Source organism: Amphiura filiformis, chromosome 7, assembly GCF_039555335.1.
Source record: "Amphiura filiformis chromosome 7, Afil_fr2py, whole genome shotgun sequence".
Taxonomy (NCBI): Eukaryota; Metazoa; Echinodermata; class Ophiuroidea; order Amphilepidida; family Amphiuridae; genus Amphiura; species Amphiura filiformis.
The window spans coordinates 24,370,548-24,387,087 of NC_092634.1; the positions used below are offsets into that span (position 1 = coordinate 24,370,548).

Below are 16,540 nucleotides of genomic sequence, written 5' to 3' on the forward strand. Positions count from 1 at the left end.
CTATCTAAGAGTGTGCGAAAGAAGAGCAACAAATGACTCAATTCATATCCTTTCAAATTCAATTCAAATAATATTATTTTTGCAAAAAATGATGAAATTTGAAAAGAAAGTTATGTGATGAGCAATAAAGTATGTGTGAAAATTAAATCAAATCACATTTTAGGTGTAGCATCCTCTGGGTTGTCACTGCACATTTTAAATTTTAACAAAATCAAATTCTCATCCATGTGTTCAACACTGGCGAGTTCTACATAACAATATTTGGCAACACTGGTTAACATTCATTATAAAACATTTACAATAGTACATGATTTTGGCATGTAAAATATCTAGTTTCAAATACCCTGATGATTGTTAAAATTGCAAGTCCCTGGAAGAATAAGGACATATACATTTTCACATGCCTGATATACAGACAATTCAATCGGTCTCTTTTGTGATGTATGACATAAAAAAGGATGTAAAACCCAGTCTGACATATCTCCAAATACTAACATTTTCTCTGGACGAAGTTGGACAAAGCCATGATCTGAATATATAACCATCAGTTTGTCACCTTTGACATCACTTTGGAACCATTCGAATGCTTAGTAGAGTACTACAAAGAATTTGAATGTTTAGTAAAGTAGAAAGAATAAATGTAGTGAATTCAATTAATCTAGCAAAATTGCTACAGCATAGGATTGAACATCTTAACATTTCTCATACAGTTCAACACTCTAACTATACCTCATCCCTTTTGAATGACAGAGGTGGCAAAAATAAACGTTTTACTGTTAAAAACATTTGAGGGTCGGGGACTCAAGAATACAGAAAATTACATCAATTACAATTACATCAATTATTCATATGAATGAAGTTAAGGCAGCGGAAAAACCTCACGTCACCAATCCATATTTGGCAATATTGAACCCTGTTTATTTTCTTACATGGAATAAATCGTATACCTAAGCAGCGAAAAGGCATGTGACGTCAGGTTTTTCTGCTGCCTTAAGTAGGTTTCAATTTTAATACAAGATGGCAATTATTTGTGGGTATTTTTAGGGTCAAATTGATACTAACATTACAGACTATACAAAAGCAATATAGTGAAGTAGTTATTCTATGCTCTATTAATGAGCTTTACTTACAGAACAGTTTTCTAGAAATCTTGAGTTGTGTTCAGAGTTATCAGCATCAGATAGTATACAAATATTACATGCCTATGAGTGTGATAGTATACAAAATATATATATCATGAGGTCAAAATTTGACCAAATGATATACTTTTACTATTACACTATCATACTATTAGTCTATCAGATGACACTTAAAAAAGTGTGAAATTTAAGCTCAACACAAATATAGCTGCTGAGTTGTCATTCAGAGAGTGTCAGCATGATCATATACAAAATCAATATCGAGGCTGAAGAGATAAAATTGTCATTTTCAGCATTTCTTTAATAAGAACCATGGTTAGTGTCACCTGATACTAGCCTTGCTCAGGTCTGACATAGTTTTTGTAAAAATAAAAGACTTTTATAACAAAATATATCCAACTTTGAGAAATCTGTTTGAGAATTCAAATTTTGCATTTGCAGTTCAGAAGGTCTTACGGTTCTTGAGTTATGCCCAAAGAGTATTGAATCCAATTTCCTCCCTACATTTGATACATCACAACAAGAACCAGGTAAGAACCACACTTGCTCAGCTGATGGAGCAATATTTGAATTCCCTGGAATATTTTCATTGCATGCTTCTGTGAATTCTGAAGGAGATCCTAAAATCTACAAAAAAACTGACACTTAAGCATTACCTCAACATGTTTGACAGTTTAAGGTATTATACCTGACTGACAGCTAGGGTCCTACAGGAGATGTGTGATATGATAAAGTAAAAGGGCTGCCTATGTCAACTATAGGGCTGCACAACTTCCTTTCATTTTTTAAAGTTGACTAGATTGCCCGCAAAAATTTAATCAGTGCCAAACTGGCAGACCTCATAATTGCGCAAATCAATATTGAACTGTGTAGACTCAACAATGCAACAATGCAGTGCATGTATGATGAGAACACATACCAAAAGTGGTTTACATTTGCACCATGAGAATTGAAAACAACTTCAGCCTATTTGGTAATGATTAAACTTCTTGACACCAGTATCTTCATCTCTTGGTGGGATGTTGTCCATGGTGATGATGGCGGTGGTTCCTCACATTGCCATAAACAGTACTATAGGACAGTGGTCGCTACCCATGACGTGGTGACGCATGGTGCTCTCACAAAGCTGAGGTACCATTGACTTGCTGAGTACAAAGTAATCCAATCGCCTGTGTGGGGAAAGCAGATAGAGATCATGTCATGATGGAACTACTATTATTTGGGAAGGGAAACTTCATTAGGCCTGTTCATGTTTTGTCAAGAAATTAATGACATTTTAATCCCATGGGCACTATCGGCTGAATTAACGGCTTCTAAGAGCTATTTTGATTGGTTGCAAAGCAGGCTATATCATGTATTGAGCCAATCACAGATGTGGTAAGAATATTAAGTAGGGTATAAAATTGCCTAAAGATCTAACAGCTCTATATTGATTGGTTACTTGGCTGATTACATCATGTAATTAACCAATCATGGGCTGTGTATGAAAGGCAGTAGTGTCTATGGGGTTAAGTATAAGTATGAGCTGAAATTCTATCATTGTTGATCAACACTTGGGTTCATTGTGTTAATGAAAGCGTGACATGCTTAATTGTGTATCTGTTTTGTAACACAAGAAGTGGATACAAGAAGGCTGTATAACCTGAGATATAAAGCTACCGTGGAAGACCTTTGTATCTCTTAAGTTTAATATATACAGTGGAAACTCGTTAATACGAGATCGCTTAATGCGAGAAACCGCTTACTACGAACAGAAACTTGTGGTCCCGATTTTCCCCTATTATTTACTGTACAAAATAAACTGTTTAATACGAGGTAAATAATACAAAATCCGCATAATACGAGCACTTGCTGTCAGTCAAAGCTTTTGTTTTCTATTGTTTTTATGATGGATAAAACGAGCTAATTTCCCAAGGTAAATTTATGATTTAAATCATGTGAGAAGTTGACAAAATACTCGCTCGAGACATCACTATAGCGGCAAATGAGGATTCCCTTTCCTATTTTTAGATGTTATAAAATCAAGTCATGACGAAATTTGCCATATAAGGCCAATTATTGCTGACGACATATCAAACAAGCCAATCGCAAACGCGGAAGTCAACCCTTGGATCGAAAGTGGGAAACCCTTCAAGGCATGTTTACTAGCTGCTGGAAGTAGGGGAAATCCCGATATCGCTGTAGGTAATTGTTTTATTTGTTTACGATAATCAGCTTGAGAAAATCATCTGAATTTCATCAGAAAGCTGTGAGAAAAATGCCTCTTACCGAAAATCAAAAACAATGATTAGCCTATCATACCGATTGAGGGAATTTCGAACTGTGACATTGCTCGGAGGCTGCAAATCTAGTATAAAATAATGAAGACGGCTATGCAGACTCGACCAGTGAAGTTTTGCTTGTACAGCCCACTGAGCCGACTTTAATAGGCTTAAACACATGCAGTCTTCCGACACATATTTTGTACCGGACTTTTAAAAGCGAACTCCGCTTAATCTGAGCTAAACATGCTGACCCGGCGATCTCGTATTAACGAGTTTCCACTGTAACACTAAGAAAGTGGACAAGGATATGCCTACACAAAAATTTATTTCTATCGAATTTGCATATATAATATGTAACATTCAACAAATTGGCCAATATTTTGTCTGGGTTATGGCAGTTCATTCTTTTCACTTTAAGCCATAAAATGAATGAAAAAAAAAAAAAAAAAATAGGTTGAAGAAGGCTAGAATTACAAGTTTGTTTAAGATTGACAATAAATGTATTTTGGCGACCCAGCCGTGTAACTATTGCCTGATATGAGACCCAGCCTGCCATGTACCTATTGTATAGAACAACTTGCTTTATGCCTCATTGTTCCACTTAAATAATGGTATATCCCGCATTATATCGAATAAAAGATACATGGCTGGTCCAGGGGTGTAGCCAGGTGGGGGAGGGTGCAGGCAAATTCCACCAGAAATATTTCAGGGAAACAATGGCAACGGCAAAGAGTAAAGTGTCATTAAAATGACTAAACATATTAATGGGACAAAAAATAGACAAATGGGGACAAAAATTTGGCTGGCATGCCCACCACCGCTAAAATCCTGGCCATGCCACAGACTGGGTCTCAAAGGGATCTAATTGGGATATTCCAGTTAAAATCCATACACCCCCTATGGAAGACATGACCTTAATCTTCCATACAGGGGTGACTCCATTTGAAATCTACAGCCCCTGTTTGTGAGATTAAGACCATGTCTTCCATAGGGGATGTATGGATTTTAACTGGAATAGTCCATTCTAATATTGGGGGTCTACCCTTATGGAAACTCACCAGCCAACATTTTTAGCCCTGCAGTTCATCATGTAGGTCCAGAATGAATAGAATAATTCTTTGTCTGGGTACAAATGTCGGAAGGAATCTACAAAACCTTCATTCAAAAGATTGGTGAGTGCATCCCTCTCCACATCACAAAAGCCTGGTGTCTTGTTCTTGTTGTTCTTGGGATTCTTCAAATCTATAGAAACATAGTAATGATGATGATGACATGGGTTTTGTATATATTTTGTAAGGGACAGCATTGGAGACCTCTTGCTCATAAGTAATTAATTTATAGACATTAAATAAATGGGTAAAATTTCACAAGTTTAATTTCTACAATCCTACAAATCCATCTATTTCATGAGTTGAGAAGTCGTTACAGTCAACACGCAGTGAAAAGTATATGTGATCTAGAGAGTACCGACCATAAACTAGTCCGTTACCAACAACATTTGACGTTTACCCACCGGTGTAAAGACAAAGAGATAACACCGTCAAGTTTAAAGTTAAGCTACTTGTCAAAGACGGGAACCAACAAACAAGACTTATCAGAGAAGCGATTTGGATTAGAAGGCGGGGGGACAAAACAGTCAACAGGGACATCAGCAGCTACTCTCTAGGCCATGTATACGATCCACTTATAAGAACCAAGCCTCCGAGAGATGAGAAAATCACCGGAAGCAGCGGCCAAAACCGCGGGAAAAGTGGATCCCAATGGTCATTTCTGAAGAAGCCATCAGCCGAGATGGCGAAAGTCTAAAACTAGTGAGTATTTTATGGATTTGGCAATCATAAAATTTAACAAGTTTAATTTCTACAATCCTACAAATGTATCTATTTCATGAGTTGAACAGAAATATTCATAAACATTCAGTTCCAAACAGGTTAGACAAATTAGGATCTGCTGGGTTCACACCACTAAATACATTCCCCTATCATGTTACAGTGCAAAATGGCAGCTTTTCAAATGCAATTTTCTCAGCTATAAAGCTAGTTGCTTCAAATATACATTTTCTTTAAAGACCAAGATCTAGGTAGTCATAAAAGATGATGAAGTTTTACTATATACTATTGAGCAAATTCATCACTTTAAAAAACAAAATTTCCCCCAAATGAGACAAAGATAATTTGAACTCAAAGAGTGTTGGAATAGGCCCTAATTTATGATTTCATAACAAATATACACAAATTTCCATCATTCTGAAACCTTACCTATTTCAAGGTGAGCCACATTAAGATCTCCTGCATAGATAATAGGCTTCTTATCCTTCAGCCCTTTAATGTATTCCAAAAAATCCTTATCCCATTCTTGGCGGTAATCTAACCTACAAAACAAGAGAGAAATCCAGCGATATAAATTGTATCAATGGGTAAGAAAGAAGCTTATGTGCATCATACACTGGAACATGGAAACATTCAAACATCACACTCTACAATTTTTTACCTTGATGTGGCAGTGACATTAGTGTGCACTCCATTGGGCGCAGCCTTAAATCGACCGCTAGCGTTCGCTCAACGTGCCGGGATACTTCATAAAATGTTGCATAATTATATGCACGAGAGAAACAGCTGCCTCAATGTGTTGATGTCACTACCTGTACTACCACATCAGGGTGAAAAATGGTATAGATCAAGTTAGTGATGAAGGTTAACTGCAATTCTTAACATGTCATTATCCTTGTGTGCTACTGTATAGTCCTCTTGCTCTATGAAAAAGGTTGTTTATCCAGGACCAATTACTAGTAATTACCCCCTTTGGCCAATAACACTCCCAGCTGGGCAAGCCCACCCAATGATAAACCACAGTAGACAAGCCAAAAGATAGAAAATTGTAATGGTATTATGGAATCTGTTGGCACACTTTTCACACCATTATGATAGCTATATAATAGGGCATCAGGGATAATTGGATGGATTAGTGGTTTTGGAAGTAATTCCTTTTTCGTAGAGAATCCAAAGTATAGATGTTTGAATGTATCCAGTGTATGATGCAAATACAGGAGCACAAGTTAAACTGGGAACAAGCTAGTTTTATAGATATATAGTTGCATCCCTGTAGGGTTCATTGCGCATGCTCCAGGTGGTATAGCTGCCGATAAGGGTGATCTTGCTCCTCTCTTGAATCAGCGACTTGGAAAACGGAATCTCTCCACATTCTCATTTGTACCAAGACCTCTGGAATCAATATCAAAGCAGTTCAGATAACATATCTTGCCACTTTTTTGAATAATGTTTGACTAAAGGTTTCAGTGTTTGGAAACCTTTTCGCATAGGGGCAGTTTGGATGTTTCCAAATGAATGGTAAGTTCGAAAATACAGATAGGCTTTTATTGTTGTCAATGATGGGTTGGTCTGGTTTTTGAGCAGAAGGGAAAATATTTAGTTCCTCCAGTTATTGTGTAGACAAGGTATTGATAATGTACATAAGAATACTGTTATGCCTTGTTGTAGAGAAATAGCGATTGCCATGATGGATGGCAAAAACAGTAGCAATGACAAAAGACAACACTGCCACCATTGTCATTCAATGTGTAGGTCTAATTCTAATAATCCACACCAGGCTTTCTGATTTATTTTATAAATGGCTGCTGCTGCTTAATTACTTTGACTTCAAATCATACACAATACAGGGATTGCCATTTGAAAATGAGAAAAGAGCTGTAGAATGCTCTTCTGGTCTCTTCATGAAGAGCTTTTAGAAGAGCTGTTTGCACGTTCCTGTAGCCATTAAAGCAAAGAATTAAACTAGTCATCTAGAGGAGATATAAATCGCTCTTGAAAATGCAACTTAAGAAGAGCTGTAGAGGAGTGATTGCTCTCACTTTTCTCTCAAAAGACAGTCCCTGCAATACATACCTTACTAATTTTCTTCCAGAATTTGGCACATCTGAAAACAGAAGGAACAAAAAATGGAAATCAAGATGAGTAAAGATTGCTTTATAATTATAATACACAGGCCCTGTGATGAGCGACACTTCATGAGCACCAAACGCAGCTTTGACGTGTCAATCGGCCCATCAGATTACCAGTCTGTTGTTATGATTGTGCTACAATTGTCATCCCAACTGAATAAGCCAATCATACCCCCACTTCCGTAATCATGTTGTGTACGTTCACCACAGTTAAGAGAGTTCCATTCTTTTCGATAGCTAATGTAGTAATCTTTAATATCAATTTAGAAGATAGAAGAGTAGCTTATACTTACAACATCCAATGAAATAAAACTTTTCATATTCGGCTGTAATAAGACGCCCTTCCTGGTCATGTTTTTCAATACCTGCAAACAAACAAACAAACAAACATACAAACAGGGAGCTGTGTAATTACCAAGCAATAGAATTCATCTGAAAAAGTGACAAGCTTGGCTTGTGGTACATGTAGGTTAAGAACTTTAAAGTTTTTGGTACAGGATTTTGTGTGTGGGGGTGTGTGTGTGCCTAAATCCCTATGGTGGCTCCGGAAGATTTTCAACATGGCAGCTGACAAAACAAAATTTTGTTGATAACCTGTTTGGGGGGGGGGGGATTTCTTTTTACTGGAAATAAAGATCAGTCATTCTCATTTTGAAGATACCCATCGATGATGATAGGAAACCATCAAAAGCGAGCCAAAGTTTTTGTTTTGTTTAAAAGAAATCTAAAATGCATTTGGCTAGTAATGTCAATGTGTCATAAAAATGTTGTGAAATGACTGCTGGTCATGTGACTTACCCATTCCATATTTGACATCAATAGGTTCAATCTTTGAGTAGAGAGCAGTCCCTGAGTACCCCTTCTTACTAATAGCTGGATTCCAATATACATGATAACCATCTGGTTTGCCTTCTGCTGTGACATCTTTCTCTACTATCTTCACCTCCTGAAGGAAGAGGATGTCTGGCTGCTCCTCTTTCACATAGTTCATGCCACCTTTCTGTGAGTATTAGAATGTACACCAGGCACAAAAAGAAACTCGTCGGTTATATCCTTGCTGTTCAATAACTTGATAATTTTGGTTTATTCTGAAATATACATTTTGTTAATTGGACTTTTCTTTCTCATTTGACACCCTGTTCGTGAACATTGAGCAAGAATTGACCAAGATATGCGCCTCAAACTCTCAAACCCCAAAATGAAAAGTTGCAATTTTAATGATTCAATTGTGCCTGTTACACTGTGTGCTTTATTGATTGGCCCGTGGTGCTTGTGTGCAATACAACGATGCGTTCCCATTGAAAATCGTTGAAAATGCAACTTTTGATTTTGGGGTTTGAGGCTTTGGAGGCCCATATCTTGGTCAATTCTTGTTCGTTTTTCACGAACAGGGTGTCAAATGAGAATGCACAGTCTAATTAACAAAATGTTTATTTCAGAATAATCCAAAATTATCAAGTTATTGAACAGCAAGGATGAATATAACTGACGAGTTTCTTTTTAAGCCTGGTGTATATTGGTTGTAGGTTTATGGTAAACTGTGCTTAAGGGGGTACTAGTAACTACAACCCTGCCAAATTTGGTGCCTATTTTTGCATTTTTCTCAAAAATGACAGAGCATTGGTGAAAAGTAAGATATGTATATTATAGGGGCAAGGACTACAACTACTGTACTGAAAATTCAGCAACTCGAGGCAAGTAGTTATTGATTTATTGATCAAATATTGGTTTTCCCTCATTTTTGACTCTAAGTCCACAACTGTTGTCTGTGCTGAAATAAAATTTCCAGTGCAATAGTTGTAGTCCTTGCCCCTATGATATTCATATCTTACTTGTCCCCAAAGCACTACGATTTTTGAGAAAAATGCAAAAATAAGCACAAAATTGGGCAGGGGTGTAGTACCCCCTGAAACAGGTTCAATCCTGAGGAGAGGGGTTCAAGTAAAGAACTGGGGTAAAATGGGACCCACACATAATGTGAAGTTTGTGATTCATATACCCAACGTCCTGGAAAGGGTTTCAAATTTGTTGTGTAATGTGAAAACAAACAATAAACAAACAAACAAACAAGTAAACTAAACAAAAAAAACCCCAATTAGTAAACAATCAGAAAATCATGGTACAAGTTCATGAAAGAGTATGTTTTCTTTTTTCGTCTTACAGTCCTGTAAAGGGGTCTTTTTTACCATTTTGGTCATGTTTTATAGGTACCTCTTTTGGATCCTATATGAGCATGGGAACCCAATAAAAATTTTAAATGTCAAGACTCTTCTAGATTCCAATTTGTATATTTTCAACATTCAAACCAATAACCAATATTAAATCAATAACATGTCAAGTAATGAATGAATGAATAAAAATGAATTCAAGAATTAATGAACAAGGAATAAATGACTAGTCGAATGAGCATTGAGTGAATGAATGTTAATTCCAATGAATAAATAAATCAAGCCTACCTTGAGCCAGGATTTGAATCCACCAGTGTTCCAAGCTACTGCCTTAAAATTCCAGCTTCTGTATACAGACAATTTACACATAATAAATTACAGGAACTGTTTAGGAAATTGATTTGCTGATATAAAAGGAATTAACTACAGCATAAAAAGACATACGTTTGATTCTAATACCTGCATACCAACCCTGCAGTTGTAGCTGCTGTCTGATATGTGACATGATCTGGTCCATGGGGGCTAAAGGAGGCATTTTTGAAAATTGAGTTACTGTAATTATTACATTATACATACAATAGGCTATCATTTACTGAAAACACCAAAGGTCTAGCATACTTGGTTCTAAAGTTATGAAGTTTTTGATGCCTATTTTCTTATGTATTTCATTGTTTTTTTACTCCATATTATTACCTTCATCTCAGTTTCAAATTTGCAGCCTTTGGCCCCCATGGATCAGATCGCGTCACATATAGTAATTTGGATAAAATGTTGCAAAGTAAAAAATATGCTATGTTCCCCATACCTATTTGGCCTAACCGATACAACAAACGATTCTCGTATTACATGCAAATCTGCCTGATATGTGGTTTGTACTTACTCTCCATTTTCTGCTTTTTTGTCGCATTCCAAGCTTGGTGTTTCTTCAGCTTCTGCACTTCCATTACCCTGAGATAAACAAAAACAGATGTGCAGTGATTTATTGTGTGCTAGGCACAGGCATAATACCCACAAGCTGAACACTGTGGCCCAAGACATAAACCAATAAATCACAGATTTGCAGCTAAGAAGCGTACACCCTATACATACCACAATAAACCATCGCAGCCATGGAACAACTCGGCATTGTGCCTCATTGTTCCACTTAAGGAGGTACTTACACCCCTGGCCAATTTTGTGCCTATTTTTGCATTTTTCTCAAAAATTATAGCGCATTGGTGACATGTAAGATATGTATATTATAGGGGCAAAGACTACAACTACTGCACTGAACATTCAGCAACTCAAGCTAAGGCAAGTAGTTATTGATTAATTGATCAAATATTGGTTTTCCCTCATTTCTGACTGTAACTCCACAACTATAATTGTCTGTGCTGAAATACATATCTTACATGTACTTGTCACCAATACGCTATAAATAATTTTTTAGAAAATGCAAAAATAGGCACAAAATTGGGCAGGGGTGTAGTACCCCCTTAACGGGTTATGCCATTTTAAATCGACTTTCGAAAAGTTTTTTGATACATTCATTGATTTCTCAAAAAGTAAAAATCTCAGTTTAACAAATAACGGTTCAAATGAAAGCCATTATTGTGGGCTAATTGTTGTATCACTATGATAGGCCTGACACCAATATAAACACTTGTTTCGGTGACCCAAGTTCATGGTCATTTCTGCTCACGCACTTTTTACAGATGGCCTGGAATTTCATATTTCGGTTTCAGCGATTGCCCGAAAAAGGTGGTCTGTTTTTGAAAAGCGTTTCCGCTTGGAATGTAGATAGTTATTGTTGCTATTACTCTTCGTGATTTTAATTTATGCCCTCTTTAGCCGACAATTTTCAATGCATTTTACACAATATATACGTCGCTTGCATAAATACCGCTATTTTTAACAGTATCGTTTTTGTCAACCAACATAACATCAAAAAGAGTTCTCAAGACTTTGATGAGACCATAGATACCAAATCGGACTACATGTGATGAACAGATTTTACACTAGAATCAAAAGAACCAGCGTAGGCCCTCTCAAAATGTACTTTTTTTAAAATATCGCGTTGTGATAAAATGACTGCCTTTTCCTTGTTTTTTATAACAAGGAAAAGCTTTACTTACCTCAAACTTCAAGCGTAGTGCTGTCTCAGTGTCCGTTACTGGTTAGTATTATTCCGATTAAGCGATTTTCATGATTTAGGCCTACTTAGCCTACATTTGAGCAACTATTTGCCCACACCGTATCGAATATATTCCAAATATGGCGCTGCATTCAGTATCACGCTAACGACAAGGTTATACTAAGATGTGTAAGACTTTCTGACACTATATTCACGGTTGTTCTAATGGCTATTCAAACTTATGACAAATTTGGCTGGTTTGCGTTGTTCAATACCATTTCACCTAGTCTTGGTACCAGCGGTTTGTGCTCCTCCGTCACTAACGGTGACGGAGGAGCACAAACCGCTGGTACCGAGACTACATTTCACCCTGATGTGACAGTGGCGTCACATCCGGGTCACGTCAGTATAAAGCTGGTTTCCACAGAGGAGTAAGATATCTTACTCCTCAGTGCTCAATTTCATACTACCATGCGGTTGCAATGAGCGGCGTGGCGCCGCGCATTGCAGACAAAGCGGACACAATCAAGACTTGTCATTGGTTGAAACGCTCTGCCGCTTGCCGGTGTTCGTGATCGCGCGCCATTATCGTGATGATCGGGGATTCCTTTTTTTGTGATGAAGGCACCAGCCGAAATGTCCGTTTTCAGAATGCAATGAACATAACTCTGTACTCCCGGGAGATGATGTATTTTGCGACACTCATGGCGGAAAGAGATATGAAACGAATTTTATTAGGCGCAGCATCACTCGCTGGAGTTCGATGGCGCTGGTGTACATACGCACGCGGCTTAAAGACACCGCATAGATCTTGTGGCCGAAACAGCTGTTCTGCAGCGTTGACATCACTGCCACATCGGGGTGAAAAATGGTATAGGTAATAGATGACTATGAAACCTCAAACTCGCCCCTCGATAAAGGTTGGCAATTGAAGCAGGCCTCAGTTTAGCGAACTTTGTCTAGTTTAATGCGATGCGAGTGCAAGCGCCGCTCAGACTGTGAAGGTTTCTGGATACCGAATATGGGTTTAGATTAGGCCTATATCATGTCCTCTAGGCCATATAATTTATTTTTGGAAAGGAAAGTCTAATCTTGGAGCCTATTCAATTGAGAAGGGACTGGATTTTGTCATAATAATATAAAAATTAATAATGAATGCCTCGCGATTATTTTGATATCCAGCCATAGTATTTTAATTGATTAAACTATCATAACGCTATATCTTTACTAGCTTCATGCAGTAATTTGCAGACCCCCTTGACCTTCTACATGTAGTGAGTACCACATTAGATTGTGTTTACAAGAAATAATAAGCGCTGTCTCCTCGAAATTTCTTATGCCATCAGCTTTGATGATTAAATATTATCTACAACTCGGCACCTGTGTTCAAGGCCTTTCTTTTATCTATTGACCTCAAAAGAAAGGATTAGAATGATCAGAATGCGTCCCTGACCCCTTTCCACACATTAATAATGAGTCGGTAAGGGCGTGCTACCGTTATACTTCAATGAGTACGTATGGCTACTACGCAGTTCAATGGCCTTATTGTGATCTGGCGGGAGTTTTAAAAGCACGGTCCCTGACTGCGTGGGCATATTTCCATTACAAGGAACAATAGAGACCAATTGCCTGGCAATGACATCACATGTAATCCCACTCTATCGTGTGACTATAACATTATAGGCTGGTGGTCACTTATAATACGATCAGTACGAAAAGTCCAATGCGATTATTAATGTATTTTCTAAAATTAAAAGAACCACTTTTTAGCGGGAATTTTTGTAAGTTACACAGCTGAAGTTGTGAAAGGGTTGAAAGACTACAATATTACGGCTTAAACAAGAATTTCTTTGTTTGGTCGTTATTCCTATAGACTCATCCCTTAAACTAATGGTATCTCATGTGTTCGGTCAGGCAATTTAGATGTACACGATTGTGTCTCAAAACAATATAGCTTTATTTTTATTTACTTTTATTCACTGAAATTAGCTTTTGACAATGAATGGTGCAAGCCTTGATTGTTATCTTCTGCAAGAGTTAGATTCTATGATAAACATTTGTTTAGATGAATCACTTTTAGCCCAAGTTTAGTTTATTTCCTTTATTTATTTTTGTAAATTGGGAACAAACTAAAAGAGAAAAGCAAAGTGAAAAAAAAAGTCATCAGATACTTTCTTGCAAAGCTTAAGTAGAAAAACTCACTTCAGTTGCAGCCTTCTTTGCTGGCGTTTCACCCTCTGCAGCTGGTTCGGTGTCTGCATCCTAGGAAAGAAACATTGAATTTCATTTAATAGCATTTAATATTATTCATTTGCTATGAACTAGTCTAGTACACTGAATCATCAAATTTGTGCTGTACTTCCCCAATATGTCTTTATCATAAACATAAATTTGACATCTACAGTATCCAATAACATACTGAGATTAGTAATAATGGTAAATGAAGATACTGAGTTACAGTTACTGGAACTAGGGATGGACAATCCCAAGGTCAAGGTGGGTGCAGGGATGGACCATACAATCACCCCCCAATGTTAGTTCCTGTTAGTAACTGTAACTCAGTAGCTTCATTTATCATTATGACATTATTGGATGTAGATTATTATCATGATTATGTAAACACTGAGGTCTTGCTTGCAGGACTACCCCCCATCTTTTTGCATATTCATTCATTTTGACCCAAATTAACTGCATATTTGACCATTTTAGCCTGCATTTGTTCAAGTTTAAAAGGGCATTTCGTAATCCCTACTGTTTTCAAAAAAAGTTGAGATTTTTATATCACTGGAAACCTCTGGCTACATAATGTTTACAAAAATTTTCTTGCAGATTAATTCGTTTAGCAAAGATATTGTGAAATTTGAATTTCGTTCTGGCACAACACATTGTCTATAGAGCAGTGTAATATACTCCTTTAACATCATAATTTGACAGTTTTAGCTTCAACACTGATCAGAGTAATGACATAATTCATGCCTGCATGCAGTTGTAGTAACTACAAATTTCAAACGTTTGAGGACTTGTTCTCAAGTTGTAGCAGGTTCTATTATAAATGTTGCAAAATATTAAATTTGACAATAATTCCCAGTGGGCACAAGTTAGGATTTCGACGTTGAATCAACGTTGATACAACGTTGACGTTTCAACCTATCCTGATTTCAACCCGATTTCAACCTAGAGGTTAGTTGAAATGAGGTTGAAATTTCAACGTTGATACAACGTTGAAATTTCAACCTCATTTCAACTAACCTCTAGGTTGAAATCGGGTTGAAATCAGGTGGAACTCAATCAGGTTGAAGTCCATTTGCAAATACAACGTGATTTCAACCTGATTTCAACGTCGAAATTTCAACGTGATTTCAACGTCAGGTGTGCCCACTGGGATTAACAACCTGTTTGACCTCTCCATATATTCATACATTGCTCACCTGTTTTCATATTACAAATGTGTATTAATTTGCAAACATTTTTGGAGCAAACAATTTCTTTGTACCGACAGCTAAGGCCAAAAAAAAATTGTTTGCTTGCCCTCAAATAATTTTAACAATTGGGTCGGTCGGTCGGGATTTCTTCTTTTTTTTCTTTTTTTTTTTTTAATTACCGTACTAGCAAACTCTACTGTTTGTATTAATTAAGGGGGTACTACACCCCTCGATAATTTTGTGTCTATTTTTGCATTTTTCTCAAAAACTAATATCACACTGGTAACAAAAGTTATGTATATTATAGGGGCAAGGAATCCAATTACTATACTGGAATTTCAGTGACCAAAGACAAGCGGTTTGTTATTTATGATAAGAAATAAGGTACCGCTATGATGTACCTCGTTTTCTATCATATATACTGAACCGCTTGTCTTGAGTCACTGAAATTTCAGTGTAGTAATTGGATTCCTTGCCCCAATAATATACATAACTTTTGTTACCAATATTATTTTTGAAAAATACAAAAATAGTCATAAATTTACCACAGGGGTGTAGTACCCCCTTAAGGCTCAAAATATGAAAAATCAGACAATTTTGATGTCAAAATGAATCAACTAACATTAGAAAACAATTAAAATGTTGAACACAAGCTCTTAAATACATTTTTCATGAATTTCCAAAAATAGGGTCGGTATTCTTTTGTGCAGTAAATAGAAAAAAACAACTTTTTTCTGATTTCCAAAATTAGGGTCGGTCGGTTGAGCCTTGCCCTTGGCAAGCAAACATCTTTTTTTTTTTCCCCAAGCCAAGTGTGTATGTTAATGCACATTAAACACATACACTAGCACCTGTTGGAACTCCCGGTCGGAGCCGGGATCAGAGTTTCAATTATTATTGGAACTGGCCTGCATGTCAATTTGTCCAGCTTTTGGATCTAGCTCTAGTCAATCAAGTTATTCAGTTATTGAACACAGTCTGGGAAGATGCACCATACTCCATTCACAGGTTTTTATACACCAACCTCCAGCATAAAGTTTCTGACATCTACATGTATACTCTGTCAATCATGGCCAATTGTCGACATTTACATTATTGTCAATTGTCATTCTTTGTTGTTGCAATGACATGTGAAACTGAACTTAAGCTTACCTCAGTCTTCCGTTTTGGCGGCATATTTATGTTTGTAGTAGTTTGTTTACAGCTAGACAAGGAAACAGCAAATGATCGCTTGAAAGTCTGCAAGTTTGGAGCAGCTAAATCAGTGGCTACCCTTCGAAAGACAAACAAAGCTGCCTTGTCATAATTTATGCTTGACAAAGGAATGGCAACACTTTTGTATCCCAAGTAAACTCAGATAAACTCATAAAAAACTAGTATAAGAAATAAAATCGCGTTAAATGCAACTATTTGAGCTAGTTAATAGCATAAAATTTTATTAATACTAGTATTTTGCTATTTATGGTCTTAAACCAG

At 36.9% G+C, this 16,540-nt stretch overlaps 1 protein-coding gene across 1 annotated transcript; it reads right to left on the reverse strand.

The window, feature by feature from the left end:
* Positions 1-1,822: 1,822 nt before the first annotated feature.
* On the reverse strand, positions 1,823-16,358 carry LOC140156928 (exodeoxyribonuclease-like). The gene is made up of 10 exons (XM_072179970.1): positions 16,217-16,358; positions 13,845-13,904; positions 10,410-10,477; positions 9,818-9,875; positions 8,160-8,361; positions 7,655-7,726; positions 7,306-7,336; positions 5,662-5,774; positions 4,462-4,645; positions 1,823-2,308 (listed from the first exon to the last, which is right to left on the reverse strand). The coding sequence occupies exons 1-10, from the start codon at positions 16,238-16,240 to the stop codon at positions 2,191-2,193; spliced, it is 930 nt and encodes a 309-aa protein (XP_072036071.1). The 5' UTR covers positions 16,241-16,358; the 3' UTR covers positions 1,823-2,190.
* Positions 16,359-16,540: the final 182 nt, after the last annotated feature.